The sequence below is a fragment of the Halichoeres trimaculatus genome, unplaced genomic scaffold, assembly GCF_033239565.1.
Source record: "Halichoeres trimaculatus isolate MK-OKI-2021-1 unplaced genomic scaffold, fHalTri1.1 fHalTri1_scaffold_13, whole genome shotgun sequence".
NCBI lineage: Eukaryota > Metazoa > Chordata > Actinopteri > Labriformes > Labridae > Halichoeres > Halichoeres trimaculatus.
In genome coordinates, this window is record NW_027437191.1 from 16,059,542 (window position 1) to 16,076,964 (window position 17,423).

At 36.2% G+C, this 17,423-nt stretch overlaps 2 protein-coding genes across 2 annotated transcripts; both read right to left on the reverse strand.

Annotated features, from left to right (window-relative positions):
- Positions 1 to 3,835: 3,835 nt before the first annotated feature.
- LOC141802272 (protein LEG1 homolog) lies at positions 3,836 to 6,776 on the reverse strand. Its single transcript, XM_074685807.1, has 8 exons — positions 6,491 to 6,776; positions 6,170 to 6,256; positions 5,947 to 6,020; positions 5,323 to 5,427; positions 5,072 to 5,190; positions 4,343 to 4,484; positions 4,134 to 4,230; positions 3,836 to 4,029 (listed from the first exon to the last, which is right to left on the reverse strand). Exons 1-8 carry the CDS (start codon positions 6,774 to 6,776, stop codon positions 3,875 to 3,877), a joined length of 1,065 nt encoding a protein of 354 aa, XP_074541908.1. The 3' UTR covers positions 3,836 to 3,874.
- Positions 6,777 to 11,402: 4,626 nt separating this feature from the next.
- On the reverse strand, positions 11,403 to 15,305 carry LOC141802319 (protein LEG1 homolog). The gene is made up of 8 exons (XM_074685857.1): positions 15,020 to 15,305; positions 14,669 to 14,755; positions 14,444 to 14,517; positions 13,995 to 14,099; positions 13,744 to 13,862; positions 11,903 to 12,044; positions 11,640 to 11,736; positions 11,403 to 11,557 (listed from the first exon to the last, which is right to left on the reverse strand). Exons 1-8 carry the CDS (start codon positions 15,303 to 15,305, stop codon positions 11,403 to 11,405), a joined length of 1,065 nt encoding a protein of 354 aa, XP_074541958.1.
- Positions 15,306 to 17,423: the final 2,118 nt, after the last annotated feature.

Here is a 17,423-nt window from a genome sequence, read left to right on the forward strand (position 1 = left end):
AGAGGAGAAGGCCGAGGGCCGTCAGGGGACGCATGGCTGAGGCCCTGTGTTTGCAGTGATCAAGAGGCCGGGGTATGAGGATCTTCCCTCTTACCCTGGTTTATATGTCATATCACATATGTCACATCACGTGTATTGGAAAACGTGAAAAACACATGTGATTACATGTTAGTGTTCATGTAGTTACATGTGAAACTTTGCTCTGCAAACACTCATGATGTATGGATAAGATAAAGTGAGTACATACAACCCAAAACTCTCTAAATATTTAGAAGAAAAGCCTTCATTTAAACACGTAGCAGATAACCATGGATTGATTTTTTTTCATATTTGTATAAACTTGCACCCTGGAAGTGCAAATCTGTACTCTCAAAAATAAAACCCCACGATAAGAAGAAAGAACCGCTCAAGGTTGTTATAAAACAATACTTGGACATGTACAGGCCAGCAAAGGGCTGAAAGGTACTGCTTAATCACTTGTTCCTTTGTACCACGTACTAAAACTGGAAGAAAAGCTCCCAAATGAAAATGTTCTTGATTTTACTGGTAGCAAATGAAGAGAAAATGAGACCAATGTAATGCAAGTATCCCTGCTGTGCCAAGTTAACATTCTCGCAGCAACATTTGCTGATTTTCAGTGGAAGATTTATTGCAGGATGTAAAAGAGAGCATCAGTGGGAATGAACATAATCCTGAATCAGGTGGTGCAGGAGACAAAAACAGGACTCACAGGTTAAATACAGAACATTAGACAACTGTGCTGATCCAGCAACTTCCCTATCCTTCAAAGTGAACACACACACTCGAACACAAATGCAATAAAACACAAAACGTAACAAAAGTACTGAGCCCAAAATGCAATAAAAACCAAAATGTAACAATTTGTTACATTTTTAAATATATACTGAGTGGGAAACAAACACATTTATTGAAATGACACAGCACTAATCTTTTTTCTGGCATAAACTGTGATAATCTTGATCATTTTCTGCCTCCCCAGGGTGCGAACAAATAGAATTTTTGAATAAAACAAATTGACTGAGGAATTCATGAATGACAATAATTAATAACTATAAGTTCAAGAATGCTTTCTAAAACACTCATAAAACAGTGATGCAGCCTGGTGATACCGCGTTAGTCAACAGTGGTCAGCCTGTTTGCTGGAAAGCAGAAGTTTAGTAACCATGTAGTGTTTGCTCACTGTCTCTGAAAGGAGGTCATGGAGTCTGGGGACGGTGAACACAGCTGACTCATAACAGTACATTTAATGTTTTGTTTCATGTGACTCTTATAATCACATACTGTAAAAACTGAATAAAAAATAGTCTATGTAAAATAATAAACAGGAAAACTGTTCTCAGTAATTTGGTGGTCAGTGTACTCCAGAGACAGAGCCAGGGTTTCAGTTTAAGGTGGGCTAAACTGATTTTGGGAGGGCTTTAAATCACAAAAGTTAATAAATAACTATTACTATATATCTATGTGTATGTACTACTGTTACAACTACTACTTGTATGTTATAAAGTAAATTTAGATGCATTTTACTTCTTTAATATCTTATTGCATTTTATAAGGTTTTAGTGCATCAGACGGGTTTACTTGCAATTGCTCTCCATGGTCCTGGCCAAAGACTAGTGTTCTTACACACCAGCAGACTGCACCGCCTCAACTTTCCTTCATCATAGGTTGTAAGAACAACAACAACAACATTGACCAGAATTTAATAAAAGAAAAAAAAATTACAGTCTTTCCCAAAATCATTGTCTTGTCTTATCTGTAAACCATGCTGCTAAATGTTTCTAAACTCTTTAATTGTTGTTGTTGCTTTTCCAACAGGCTGAAAGATTGACACTCATATCATTTTAAAACAAATTAATAGAGACAGGGCATGTAATGATAACAAAATGATGAAAATAAAGGACTTTTTTTTTTTTTTTTACAAAAATTTCCTTTAAACTGTTTTTTTTTTGTTTTGATTTTTTTTCCCCAAAAAAATTTTAGGGTTGACCTGTCAGAAAGTTGGTGGGCTTGGAAATGATGGGCCCACCCATAACGCCAACCCTGGTGTGCTTTCTACATACTTCTGACTCTTGCTTCACTGAATTGATTTTTCTCTTGAATGTTATCAAAAGAGAATATCCAGCAGGTTGAAGGACCATAACCTGTAGTCTATTGCATCAGAAACTTGTTGAGCAAACTCTGTGACCTACAGGATACCTGCTGGATCTGGTCTAATTGGTTATTCGTCTTTATGACCTATGTAATCTTTTCATCTTTTTACTTAAATTTTACTTTTCTGTTGTTTCTTTAAAAGTAAACTGTTCATTAGCCTACCAGTTATTTTTGTTGACTTTGAAATTCACATTGTAAAATGTATTAAAACCAAAATATTTGAATCAGAATTATAAATTATAGATGTTCCCGTTAACTGGGCCAAGCATTTGTAAATAATTGGCATCAGACAAGCCCAATTAAAAAATAATATTTACAATAAATAATCTTTTCAGCATCATCATCATCAGGCTTTGTCAAGCAACATTAGTCCCTCCCCAAATATTCAATTTATCATTTTCCATTCTGCTATAGTGACTTTTTTCCAGCCATCGTCATCTTTTCCAACCCTAAATGACAGCAGATCAATTCCATAGCACTGGGTGGATGAATATAAATAAAGTTATATATAATAAAGACATGTTCATGACAGCATTACTTTGTGTTTTTTGTATATATGTATGTGTATTTTTCTACTTTATGAATCAATAAAAAATCCATTTAAAACATGTAAGTGGCTTAGACACCATGTATACCTCTAATTGTAATGTGCATGGAATTATTGATTTCACAATTAAACTTTCAGGGTTTTTTTATTAAATGCAAACTCAACAACATCAAATCATCATTGTATGTTGGACATCAGTTAATATGTTCTTTATTTAACAGCATCAGTCAGTGGAAACTGATATTCATCAACCACTCATTAAGCCATAACAGTATGTTAACTGAAATGAAAATACATGTCTCCATGAAGTATTAAATAAACTCTACTGAAATGTATAAATACAATTCTTTCTCTTTTGGAAAAAAAGGTTACTGTGTAATTAACCAGTTAAGTAGAAAAAAAATTATCCTATATTAATACCAATGCTAATACCAAACTTTAATTATAATTTTCTTTTGGATTTACTCTTTTAACATTATGCTACATATTTCAACTTAGCAACATGTCACATCACGTCAACAATCTGATGCGATGTGACTTCCATGTTATCCACAGTTTCATTTTGCATTCAAATTATTCAAAAGTATCTCTGAATACTGTTACTCTTCCCACATAGTCCAATAGTGATACCATGCAAACTTAAAAGTTCAAAAGGATTCATTTCAAGTTTTCACACATTCATGTGCAACTCTTGTAAATGGATTCAATTGAAACCCTCAAAGTTCATTTTCAACACTCACCAAGGGTGACTATCGCCCCATAAACAGATAAAACGACCACTGGGGGTGCTGTAGGACTGGAGTAACGGTGTTGGTGGCTGACACAAAATCATTATTCAACTAGAATCAATGTGGTATTTTACAGTTGTTTTTTTAATCATGATAAGCCACCACAAATCTGTAAACTCATCTTACAGTGACAAAGTATCAAATCCTATACTAAAAGTTTCATACTTTTAAATACCACTAAATACTACTTGCCAAATCAAGTTCTTGTGTTTCAAGAAAGAATCCATCAAATGTCCCAAAAATAGTATTACCTGCAAGGTTTCAAGCACTACACTATCAGACTATAATTGATAGTAATAATCTATGTATCATTTGATTTCATCTTTAGCTCAAAAGTAGTTGGAGTTTCTGTTTGTCTCTATTTATCTTATGCACACTGTGCAGCCATTAAAGTGAGATCACCCATTAAGCTGAAGGCATTGTAGTCAGAATTCAGCAGGATCCTCTCCAACATTGCTCGGCCCTTCTCTCTTGTTGACACTGTGCACATCGCCTTTTGCCACACACTCACCAATGTCCCGCCTGGGGAATATATGAAATACATAATAATCATAATTCACCTTAAATGGTTCAAAAATCACCTTAAAAATCACTGATATTTGTGTGTCTGTGTGTGACTGTCTCACCCATTGTAGTGTTAATTGAATCCAACCAAGTGAAGGTTTTGAGCATCTGGTTCTCCTCTTGACTCAGTCTTTCAATGTTTGGTGCAACATCATCCTCCTTGTTGTCCATGTATGACAGAAGAAACAAAGTTGACTAAACACATATATATACAGATTCCAAAAATGCCACTTAAAATATAAACATGGATATAGAAATTGTAAGCATGTACCCTTAGGACTTGACTTGGCAGAGGCTCTAAGAATTTAGAAGCCAGTTCCAGACTGGATTGGAAATGTGCTGCAGCAACATACTCAGTTGAGTTCAGCCAGGCATTAGCAAATGACAATTCAGGTCCAGAAAGGAGGTTCTTTCTGAAAGAGAGGACACAGGACAGACACAGACACCAGAGAGATTAAAGGCTTTGCTCAGATGAGCTTTGATATGCGCACGTAAGACATAGCCAGAATTCACTAATGTTAAAGGTAACAGGCAAGTCTTGACAAATTTTGCCTGTTGTCGCACTTCAAACAGCAGTGCTACGTAACAGTGGATAACTTGTCTCTTTGCATCCTGCAAAAAGTTGCCTAGAACAAAGAAAAGTAGTGTTAAGAAAAAGATCTGCTCTCTATCAATTTGCTCCAAAACAAAAGCACATCTTGACAAGAGTGATGTCATGATGCCAGTGGTTGACAGCACCCATGGGAAATGGAGTCCTTAACCTGTAAAAACGCTACAGTTTCTGTATAGCTCTCACATTGGCTTTAAGTAGTAACAAAACAAAACAATGTTACTTATTGATGAAACCTGTACATGGAAAATGTCCTTTGTGCTTACCTTTCTTTTTTTAAGCAAGCCAATAGCCAATAGCTCATAGCTAATAGCTAGCTTGCTCATGGCTCATAGGTAGCTATTAGCTGCTAGATGGCTAGATGGATAGACAGAAAGACAGATAAATTACCTGGCATCACATGCAGAAGATGCGTAAGTTGATGCCATCTGGGCTTCCCAGTAGAGACCAAGGAGAGTGTCCTTCTTCTCGTTGTCAGGAGCAGAAGAAGCACCACTGGCTAGAAGACCCTTTATCAAACAAAAGAACAAAAAAAGAAATTATACAACCAATCCAGCAACTCCAGCAGCCAATTGTTGAACCACAGTCTCAAAATCAGGACTTTGAACATGGATTGATGTGTGTGAGTGCATTTCATGTACCTTAAAATAGTTATCCCACTTAGTCATGGCATCAGGGAAGCGAGCTAAACACTCAGCATACGTGGTGCAGAGTTCTGTTGCACCATCAGCTGCCTGAATCACGACCTAATGAATCAAATTTACCAATCATTAGAAAACTGTTTAACATTTGAATGTAAACTGGCTCTTGATTGTTTGTACATTGGTCAACCCTTAAATGAAAAGTTCAGGTAGGTGTGTAAAGATGGCTGAAAATAAAATCTCACCCCAAGCTATTGAATACAAAAGCACAGTAACTTTTTGACTAGCCCAATTTCAAAAAAAGCCTTTATTGGCTAGGCTGAAATTATACTTATAATTGTAAGAACTGCACAGCTGGTTGAGTATAGTTTCTCAAGATGTATAGGTTCCTCATTTTCATGCAGGCTTAAATGTTATTTTACACCAGAATTACACAAAGCCTTTGGTTAGAGCTTCCTTCAGAAAGAAACACAACTAAAGTTAATTAATATTAAAGGTCAGCTTCTGTTGTTTTTGTTTTTCCAATAGTATTCATTAAATTTGGTTTGATCTGGCTTCCAGGTGTAGTTCTTCAGTGTTTTTAACTCTCACTTTTCACTTGAAGAAAGACAACTTCTTATATACCTGAATGTCCTCCCCCAAGAATTTATTCTGCACAGCAGAGAGGAAGGGCAGCACTGAGACAAAGTAGTTCTCACCTGGAAAAAAGGATAGTGTTTTAATCTGTTGTTTAAGTCTGGAAATTTGATGTATATAACACCAAATCACTGCTTGTGTCACTTCTGTTTTCTCATTGAGCAGGCCTAGACAATTTTTGATAAAAAAATATTGTGTATAGTTGACTTACAGGCCCACCAGCTGGCAGTGGAAATACACGCAGGCTCTCCTGGGTCCATGCCACAGTTTGTTGTACCTGTGGGGTCAGCAAGACGCCCTGCAGAATCAAGACATTAACACTGACATTAGTTTGTCTCTAGACTTTTTGGCAGTCTTTAAAGTTGTCATACAATAGGTGTGGGACCATAAAAGATGTTCGTTTTTCCATTTTTATTCATGAGACCAGCAGGTAGAAGCTGCAAAGTCTTTTTAAAGGTAGGAGATTTCCTGAAGTTGATTTACAATGATTAACATTCACTTTCACATTGATTTAAAATGAGTTTCATCTTACCCGAAGTCAGCATCCAGCCAAGCTGAAGTGGCAGCCCAAACATAGGATTCTGATTGTCACCCGGTCCCATGGAGTCCATTAACGGGTTTGTAGCATCAATCATCAACCGGTAAATAGCCATGCGGTTGAAGATCTGCCAGGGATTAACCGCCAGGATACTACCTTGTGGTGACAGATCACCCAGTTGATTCCAAAGAAGGGGCATGCCATTTTCTACAACAATAGCTGAACTGCTGAGAGACACAGCACATGTCAGCAGAAGGCTGAGGACTGTTAGATGCGGCATGGCTGAGGAGCTAAGACTGCAGAAAGAGACTGGCGTCAAGTGCATCTTCCCTGGACTGGAGTTTGGGTTATATACCCTGACAGATTCAATATTTTGGACCGACTCAAAAAAAAAAAAACTACATAGAGAGGAACATAAGGCCTCGTGTGACTAGATTAGATAACAAAGCTCCAAATTTGGTTCACTCAGGATAAGAAACAGTGGCGCCATGGGGGGGCACGTATACATTTGTTGTCCCCCCCTCCCTGACATATGTAGGCCTACATATGTGCATGATATTCTTCTGACACTCAGGGGTCATTTTGTCCGCACCACACACAGATCCTTCACGTGTAAGCCAGTGCAACCCCGGGTATTTTCAGTAGTACAGAAAATACCGACGGTCCTGAACACACCACCAGCATGCCACGAGAGTTACAGAGGCTGTGTTCCAATCCGCCAACTGCACTACATATGAATGTAGTAGTAGGTACTGCATACTTTTGCATGTAATATGTAGTATGACTGTTCTGCTGGGTCCATTTTGTAGTAGGGGAGACCGGATATAGTTATAACATTTTTGCTTCAGCACCTCTAACTGAATTTTTGAGTCACAGTTCTCAAACTTTAATGCAAAGTTCCCACATTTGTTTTCTACAAATGGCACCAATTCAAACCTCTGCCAAGACCTCACCAGGTAATGTCGAATACATGGTGGTCCAGTGTTACAACAGTGTTGTTCACTGAAAATAAATCTGGAAGGGATTTTTACTTGTACAGCTGATGGAAAAACCACTTCCATGTACCACATATGGTTTAAAAAGGTGATTTAGAGGCTGGTTTTCATGGGTTTTAATAAATTTGTAGATGTAAAAACCTCTTTTATAACTAGTGACAAGATTTACCAGTGTTTCTTTCGCATCACTTTGCTTCTATCTCACAGATTGTCTAACATTAGTGTTGTTGTATTGTAGTTATAGTGCTGCTGACTCATTCCAGTAGATGACGCTAATTCGGCTAAACCTGCCACTCACATAGACAAACAACATTGGCGCCGTGCATCTTGGGAAACAGTATGCCAGGTAGACTGGTGTGATGTAGCCTATACTGAGAATTTTCCTGGATCAATAGGACATCCAGGGATTTTTGGCATACTACAGATTTTGCAAGTTTTCGCATACTGCCTACTACAGACTGAATTTCAAACAAAATAGTAGGCACGGCTAGTGTAGTAGTCGGTTTGAAAAACAGCCAGAGACACAGCTGCAGAGTTCTGCGCATACTGTGTGTCGGCTGATTTCAGAAAAATTGTAAATTTGCGAAAGTTATAAGAAACTTGTTGAGCAACCGCTGTGACCTGCTGGATTTGATCTGGTCAAATTGGTTATTCGTCTATATGACCTATGTAATTGTTTCATCTTTTAAATTGAACTTTTCTGTGGTTGTCTTGTTAAGCAAATTTTGTTTAATTCATTAGCCTACTGGTTATTTTTGTTCACTTCGAAATTTACATGTTCAATTGTATCAAAACCAAAATACTGAAACCAGAATTATACATTATACGTAGATATAATAGTTAATTGGGCCAAAGCATTCAAAACGATTGGCATCAGACAAGCTCAATTAAATAAATAAATAAATAAATGATCTTTTCAGCATCATCATCAGGCTTTGTCGAGCAATATTTCCCCTCTCCCCGAAAATTCATTTTACCATTTTCCATTCTGCTATAGTAACTTTTTCCAGCCACCGTCATCTTTTCCAACCCTGAATGACAGCAGATCAATTCCATAGCACTGGACAGTGGTTAATATAAATACAGTTATTATATTTAAAATAATACAATAAAATAGAGTCCTGTATGTATGTATATATGCATTTTCCTACTTTGTGAATCAATTAAAACCCTATTAAAACATGTTAGTGGCTAAGACACAATGTATACATTTAATTGTAATGTACATGGTATAATTGATTTCACAATTAAACACAATTAAACAGTGTTTTTTTTATGGAAACTTAACAACATTAAATCGGCCTTGTATGTTGGCCATCAGTCAACCTGTTCTTTATTTAACAGCATCAGTCAGTGAAAACAGATATTCATCAACCACTCATTAAGCCATAACAGTATGTTAACTGATATGAAAACGCATGTCTCCAGTAAGTATTTAACAAACTCTGTTGAAATGTATAAATAGTAGTTACTTCAGTATGTTTAACATGCTAGAAAAGATAGGATTCTGGTTTAATGTCAGGTCAAACAGATAACCCATTTACAGAGGCGACAGTGTGTTGACAGTGCAGCTGTTGGACTACGACCCTTGGCCCATTGCTGCAGTTCATTCAACCCTCTCTTACCTGCTGTGTATTTCCTGCCACTCTTCATTGCCCTTTAAAAACAGGCTACATAGAAAAGAAGCATAGTTTGAATATATAAACATTACCAGCAGAGACCAGCAGAATGTTTGGCAAAATGTCATGCTTGTGTACAGCAATTATTGGGGGGAAGAAGGCTGGTTTTTAGTTTCTTTGCATAGTTGTTTTCTTTAAAGCCCATACACTTGAACAGCTAGTCAGTGAGCTACAGGCAGAGGAACATGTTTGGTTCTGTTTCATAGCCCAAATCAAAAGCAGTTTTGAATAAAAAATATGAGCTTTGACTTATGGAAATATTTTTTTCAATTAGAGTATATCTGAAAAAAGGGTTCAATATGTTTAAGGTGAATTTTGGAGAAGTATTTGACAAAAATCATCTGAGATCCTTTGTGAATTTCTTTTGATTTCTCAGATTCTTTAGCAAGTTAATGCTGAAGTTATGGTTAATATTTACAGTACCTGTAAAGTTTGGGCAAGTCTTCTCATTGAGTGTTTTTGCTTTATTTATTTTCAAGTATATAATTTACGTCATCATATATTGATACCAAAGCAAGAACAAAAATGAAAGAACACAAATGGGGCCAAACCTAAAAAAAAAAAAAAAAAAAAAAAACATTTTGTGCGCATTTTGTGATGCTAAGCCCTTCAAGGTATACTTGCTGTTGTTTGGTAGCCAACAAAAAAATTGCCTTTCATAGTGTAGGATGAAGTGCTTCAAAGAGGAGTAGGGGCAGGTCTTGAATGTATCAGAAAAATGTCAAAAAGAATTTGTCCAACGAGGTCGGATCTGACAGCAGCTATGCAAAGGCATTGTAAAATATAATGGTGAGACGTGATGTCAAAGTTTGAGCCTGGAGATGGAAATTGATACGACTCTAAATCTGACAAGCTTTATTTTTTGCCAACATGTTCTATTAGATCATTTTTACTTAAATTTCTCTATGAAAAATACAGTTACTGTGTAATTAACTGATTCAGTAGCAAAACAAATTCTCTGATACTAAAACCAATGCTATACCAGACTTGAATTATAGTTGTCTTTTGGATTTACCCTTTAAGCATTGTGTCAAACGTTTCAACTTAAACACTCATGTATTAATGCTCTTTCTGGTTTGAATTAGAGCTGAAGTAATATTATCTACAAGCTTTTGGTTACGAGTATGCTCAAAATAAATTTGTTCCGAAAAACAATAATTCATTTCTTTATGAAGAAACCACGGCGACAACAAACTCTACAGCAGTTTCACACACCACCTTTTGCAACATCAGACAGGCTCAGCACCCCATCATGTTCTTTTACATCATTTTATTTCATTTTCTGCCATTAATCTGATCATGCTTTGTTGATTTTATTTAATGATTATTTACTACCCACCCTCTGTTTTGTTTGGACATTTTATTGATCTACCTATGCTACTGTTTTATGTCTGTGCTGTCAAGATACACTGTTAGCCACATGCTAGAATAGCATGAAAGCAGCAGAAAAGTGCCATGCAATTAAAGATTTGTTGAGTTTATCAAAGAAGCACCTCTGATTCGTGTTTTGGGCCATTGCTATAATTCTGTGGTGTGAAGGTGTTTTCAGTGCACTTACAAAAAAGCAGCTATCTTAAAGGAATCTGACGTGATGTGACTTCCATGTTATCCACAATTTCATTTTGCATTCAAATTATTCAAAAGTATCTCTGAATACTGATGCTCTTCCCACATAATCCAATAGTGATACCATGCAAACTTAAAAGTTCAAAAGGATTTATTTCAAGTTTTCACACATTCATGTGCAACTCTTGTAAATGTATTCAATTGAAACCTTCAAAGTTCATTGTCATCACTCACTGAGGAACAGATTTCACCCATTCATCATAAGACTGACTATTGTCTCGTAATCAGATGAAATGACCACTGGGGGGTGCTATAGGACTGTAGTAACGGTGTTGGTGGCTGACACTAAATCATTATTTAACTTGAATTAATGTGGTGTTTTACAGTTGTTTTTTTTAATCATGATAAGCCACCACAAATCTGTAAACTCATCTGACAGTGACAAAGTATCAAATCCTATACTAAAAGTTTCATACTTTTAAATACTACCTGCCGTTTGTCAAATTCTTGAATCTATCAAATGTCCCAAAAGTAGTATTACATGCAAGGTTTTAAGCACTATACCATCAGACGGGTGAAATTCTTATCTGATTGTAATAATCTATGTATAATTTCAATTTCTTTTTTAGCTCAAAAGTAGTTGGAGTTTCTGTTTGTCTGTTTATCTTACGCACACTGTGCAGCCATTAAAGTGACATCGCCCAAGAAGCCGATGGCATTGTAGTCAGTATTCAGCAGGATCCTCTCCAAAAGTGCTCGGCCCTTCTCTCTTGTTGACACTGTGCACATCGCCTTTTGCCACACACTCACCAATGTCCCGCCTGGGAAATATATGAAATAAATGGTTCAAAAATCACTTTAAAAAATCACTGATATTTGTGTGTCTGTGTGTGACTGTCTCACTCATTCTAGTGTTGATCGAATCCAACCAAGTGAAGGTCATGAGCATCTGGTTCTCCTCTTGACTCAGTCTTTCAATGTTTGGTGCAACATCATCCTCCTTGTTGTCCAAGTATGACAGAAGAAACAGAAATATATATATATATATATATATATATATATATATATATATATATATATATATATATATATATATATATATATATACAGATTCCAAAAATGCTACTTAGAATATATACACAGATGAGGAAATTGTAAGCATGTACCTTTAGGACTTGACTTGGCAGATGCTCTAAGAACTTAGTAGCCAGTTCCAGACCGGATTGGAAATGTGCTGCAGCAACATACTGAGTTGAGTTCAGCCAGGCATTAGCAAATGACAGTTCAGGCCCAGAAAGGAGGTTCTTCCTGATGGAGAGGACACAGGACAGAGACAGACACCACCAAGATTAAAGGTTTTGTTTTTATACACTTAATTATCAAGAAATAATAATAGAGTTTGGTGACAAGGACCTTGCTATTCTTTTATTGATCAGTACAAGGAAAACAAAATCAAAGCAAGCAGACCACCAATTTCACCATCAAAAGGGAATCAAGAGTTAGTGATGGGTTTTGTTATAAAGGCCCTTTGAGGGCTTATAGGTGATATTAAAATTGTTTCAGTTTTATATATTTGTCTGTTCATGATCCAAAATTTTAAATGAGATTATCAGAATCAGTTATTTCTGCTACTTCTTAGTATCTGTGGTGTACCTCACCAGTCCACTTACAGCAGGCAGACTGAACCGCCCTTTGACACTAAGCTGGCTGACAAAGTTTATCAGTGAGAAGCAAGATCTGATCTGATTCTCTGATTAAAACTTTTTCTTGGATTCATTTTGTAGTTATTGCAGTAACTGGACCTGAACTGGCTAAAAGAAAAGGAACAGATGAGCAGAAGAAAGCCAAACAGTGGAGTGATAGAGCACAGGCTCAAGGCTAAAATGTGAAATCAGCTGTTTGTGATCAGATGCAATACATGCAGCAATTATACTGCAGTGGTCTATTCAAACTTGAGAGCCTATCAATAAATTGAAGAGCCAGATAATGTTAGCTTTGTTTGGTAAGGTTGGAGTTGGTAGATAAGCACTTCTAAGATATAGCCAGGATTCACTCATGTTAAAGGTAACCGGCAAGTCTTAGTGCACCGGGCTGTGAGCACCACTAAACAGATCTTCACCACAGCCATCTTTTCACCAACAAGGGCAAGAATGGAGTTTACAAATTTTGCGTGTTGTCACTTGTCACGTTATAAACGGCAGCACTACGTAACTATTGGTAACATGTTACATGTTGATATCTGGCAACCTTTCTTGGCTCACTTTTAAACCATAAAATGTAGATGAAATTGAATTTTAGGGTGCATTGCAATTGTAATTGTATATGTATAGATTTTTCTGTCCTTTTATGTGTGAGTGGGTGTGTTCATTAGTAGTATATATTTACATATTTTTGTTCGTTGGTTTCTTCTCTGTTCTTTTTTTTATTTTTTGTTTGTTTTTGGGGGGAGGTGAAAAAACCTGTTTTTTTATGTTAATAAGACCTTGATAATAAATATATATATATATATATATATATATATATATATATATATATATATATATATATATATATATATATATATATATATATATATATATATATATATATATATATATATATATATATATATGTTACATGTAGAAATTTAACTGTATCATATAAAGTTAAAATACCATGGACTGAAGAAAAAGACCAGATCAGTCATTCGCAAAATCAATGAGAGTGCAGTTCCTCATGTAACCACGTAAGACTGAGCCAAAAAAAACAAAGAAGTATACATAAATATATGTTATTCTTTATATATAGAATAAATAAATAAATAAACCAAAAATCAAAAATCAAAAGGTATTTTAGCCTCAAAAGATTGTGTTACTTATTGATGAAACCTGTACATTGAGCATGTCCTTTGTGGTTTGTTGTAACCTTTCTTTTTTTAAGCAATCCAATAGCCAAAACCTTATAACTCATAACCTTTCTCATTGCTGCTGGATGGCTATATGAATAGGCAGGGGGACAGATAAATTACCTGGCATCACATGCAGAAGATGCGTCAATTGATGCCATATGGGCTTCCCAGTAGAGACCAAGGAGAGTGTCCTTCTTCTCATTGTCAGGAGCAGAAGAACCACCACTGGCTAGAAGACCCTTGATCAAACAAAAGAACAAAAAAGAAATTATACAACCAATCCAGCAACTCTTGCAGCCAAGTGATTGATTCACAGTTTCAAAATCAGGACTTTGGATAAAGATTGATGTGTGTGAGTGCATTTCATGTACCTTAAAAAAGTTATCCCACTTAGTCATGGCATCAGGGAAGAGAGCTAAACACCCAGCATACGTGTTGCAGTACTCTGTTACACCATCAACCGGCTGAATCTGGACCTAATGAATCAAAATCACCAATCATTAGAAAAATTTTGATATTTGAGGGTAAACTGGCTCTGGATAGTTTGTGAACTTTTGTACATTGGTCATCTCTTAAATGAAAAGTTCAGGTAGGTGAAAATAAAAAGTCACTACAATCTATTGACTACAAAAAAAAGGTAACTTTTTGACCAGCCCAATTTCAAAATAGCCTTTAGATAGCCTAAGATTATAGGTCGGCTTCTGTTGTTTTTGTTTTTAAATAGTATTCATTCAAATTGGTTTGACCTGACTTTCAGGTGTAGTTCTTAACTGTGTTTAACTTTCACTTTTCACTTTAAGAAAGACAACTTCTTATATACCTGAATGTCCTCCCCCAAGAATTTGTTTTGCACAACAGAGAGGAAGGGCAGCACTGAGACAAAGTAGTTCTCACCTGAAAAAGAGGATATCGTTTTAATCTGTTGTTTAGGTCTGGTAAATTTGATGTTTATAACACCAAATCACTGCTTGTGTCACTTCTGTTTTCTCATTGAGCAGGCCTAGACAATTTTTGATAAAAAAAATATTGTGTATAGTTGACTTACAGGCCCACCAGCTGGCAGTGGAAATACACGCAGGCTCTCCTGGGTCCATGCCACAGTTTGTTGTACCTGTGGGGTCAGCAAGACGCCCTGCAGAATCAAGACATTAACACTGACATTAGTTTGTCTCTAGACTTTTTGGCAGTCTTTAAAGTTGTCATACAATAGGTGTGGGACCATAAAAGATGTCCGTTTTTCCATTTTTATTTATGATACCAGCAGTAGAAGTCATCTTTTTAAAGATAGGAGATTTCCTGAAGTTGATTTTGGAAAATGAAGCTTCATGCCCCAGAATGATTAACATCCACTTTCACATTGATTTGAGTCAGAGATTTGAAATGAGTTTCATCTTACCAGAAGTCAGCATCCAGCCAAGCTGAAGCGGCAGCCCAAACATAGGATTCTGATTTTCACCTGGTCCCATGGGGTCCATTACCGGGTTTGTAGCATCAATCATCAACCGGTAAATAGCCATGCGGTTGAAGATATGCCAGGGATTAATTGTCAGGACACCATCTTTTGGAGACAGATCACCCAGTTGATTCCAAAGGAGGGGCATGCCATTGTCTACAACAATAGCTGAACTGCTGAGAGACACAGCACATGTCAGCAGAAAGCTGAGGACTGTTAGACGCGGCATGACTGAGGAGCTAAGACTGCAGAAAGAGACTGGCGTCAAGTGCATCTGCCCTGGACTGAAATTTGGTTTATATACCCTGACAGATTTAATATTTTGGACCTACTCAAACAAAAAACACCTATATAGAGGGGCACACTAGGCCATGTGACTAGATTAGATAATATCAGTAAACAAAGCTCCAAATTTGGTACCCTCAGGATAATACACTCATGATTAAACACACAAGAGTTACATCACTGAGTACCCAGTCAAGCCCCAATCTGACCTTTGTTGTAATCTGCGAAGAGAGAAAATCTGATTCAAAGCAGAAGTAGTGTAAATTTTCAAGTGACTGTGACTGACAGAAATTACATTAGTTGCTACTCTAAGTCCCACAGTAACAATCATTTACATGTCTGCATCCACAAGCCACTGATTCTTGAAATAAGTGACGTGTATACATTTTGTTGTTTATTATTTTCACATCAAGTTATATAGCTATAGTTATAGATAACTTCTGCAGAGTGTAAATGCTGCTATGATTTCAACTTGTGTTGATTCTGGCACCCCCTGTGGACAAAGTGGTAAATCTTATAGCTTTACCAATTTTGTCATGAACAAGGGAAAGCTAATTCTTCTGTATTTTAACACTCAGACGGACAAGTCATTGATATTTCTGACACTGGAATTCGATTTGATTTTTTTAAGACTGATAGACTTTGGCAATGATTTAATCTGTCACCAGTAAGAAATTTCACACAGGAGCTTTAACTGGCAATCACATAGAGTTCATTTGAGAACTGCATCCTCAAAATCAGTTCATCTGTTAGCTTGAATGCTATGAATTCAGTGTGCTAGCTTTTCAATGTATTTTCTACCTGGACTTTAAGGTGTGCCCCAGGGCTTTATGCTTGGACCATTTATTTTCCCCCACAATAAATCTTTTTTTTTCTTTTTTTTCACAGCATAAAGCTTGTTTTAAAATGTGGCACATGCATTTATAACATTCTGATGAAATATTTTTCAAAACATTAAATTATTTTGATAGAAGATATCAATTTTGTTACCGTTTTACCCCAATAGGACTCCTTCTAAAGCTTCAGGAACTGTGTACTGAAGTGATCTTTGTCCTTAAAATGAATTGAACTAAACTGAACTTTTTCTACAGGACTGAATGACCACTTTGTTTGAGTGCCAACTGCCTCTGAAAACTGGCTACAAATTCTGAAAACGCAAGCCATATGTGTTCAACGGGTTAGTCTTTGTTCCATGTGACTTTGATTGTCTGATGATTTAGAATCTGAGCAGAGGGGTACATTTTGTTGAGATAATGTACACATTTCTTCCCATTTTGAAGGTCTCATTTCTACACACAGTTTGTACATTTGCTTCCCAGTGCAGGCATGATTCAAGTCCTCCTGATTATCAAGATCAACAGCCTTTTAGCTTTGGCTAATCCAATTTGAACCTTGATTTACAAACATTGTTTTTAGCCAAAATGTCACATGACAGCAGATGGCCAATAAAAGCAAACTCTGTTATCTAAAATTAAATTGTTGCACTTATTTGACCAATCATGTTCACAGCAAGGTGAGTTTAAGGACAACTTGCTGCTGTCCTACATTTGAAACACGTGAAAGAGTCTGAGTCTGTGTAGACTTGGCAAATTTGATACCAGTCCAGAAATCCTTTTTAAGAAGGGTAAATCACTCCAAATGAGAGTTGTGAGCATCTTAAGAGCAATTGGTAATTCTGTTTCTCATGGTAGTAACCCAGTATGGGTAAGTTTTTTAATCAAAATGATATTTTATGTTTAAATTATGAATTTTTAATCACAAAATTATGAGTTGAATTCCTTTTCTGGACTCTCTTGGAAATTTTGGGTGTACAAATGTCAAAAAATACTCACCCCTGTTCAAACCAAAATATTAAAATATTTCTGTTTTTTTTTTTTTGTTTGTTTGTTTGTTTGTTTTTTTGTTTGTTTGTTTTTTTTTTGGTGTTTTTTATTTCCTTTACACCAGGAGAAATTGGTGGATACTAAAAAAATAAACAACATTGAAACCTTAAAGTTAAACAGGATAATGAGATCCAAATTGTAAATTGTGTTTTCTAAAGGTAAAGATACGCATAAGTTAC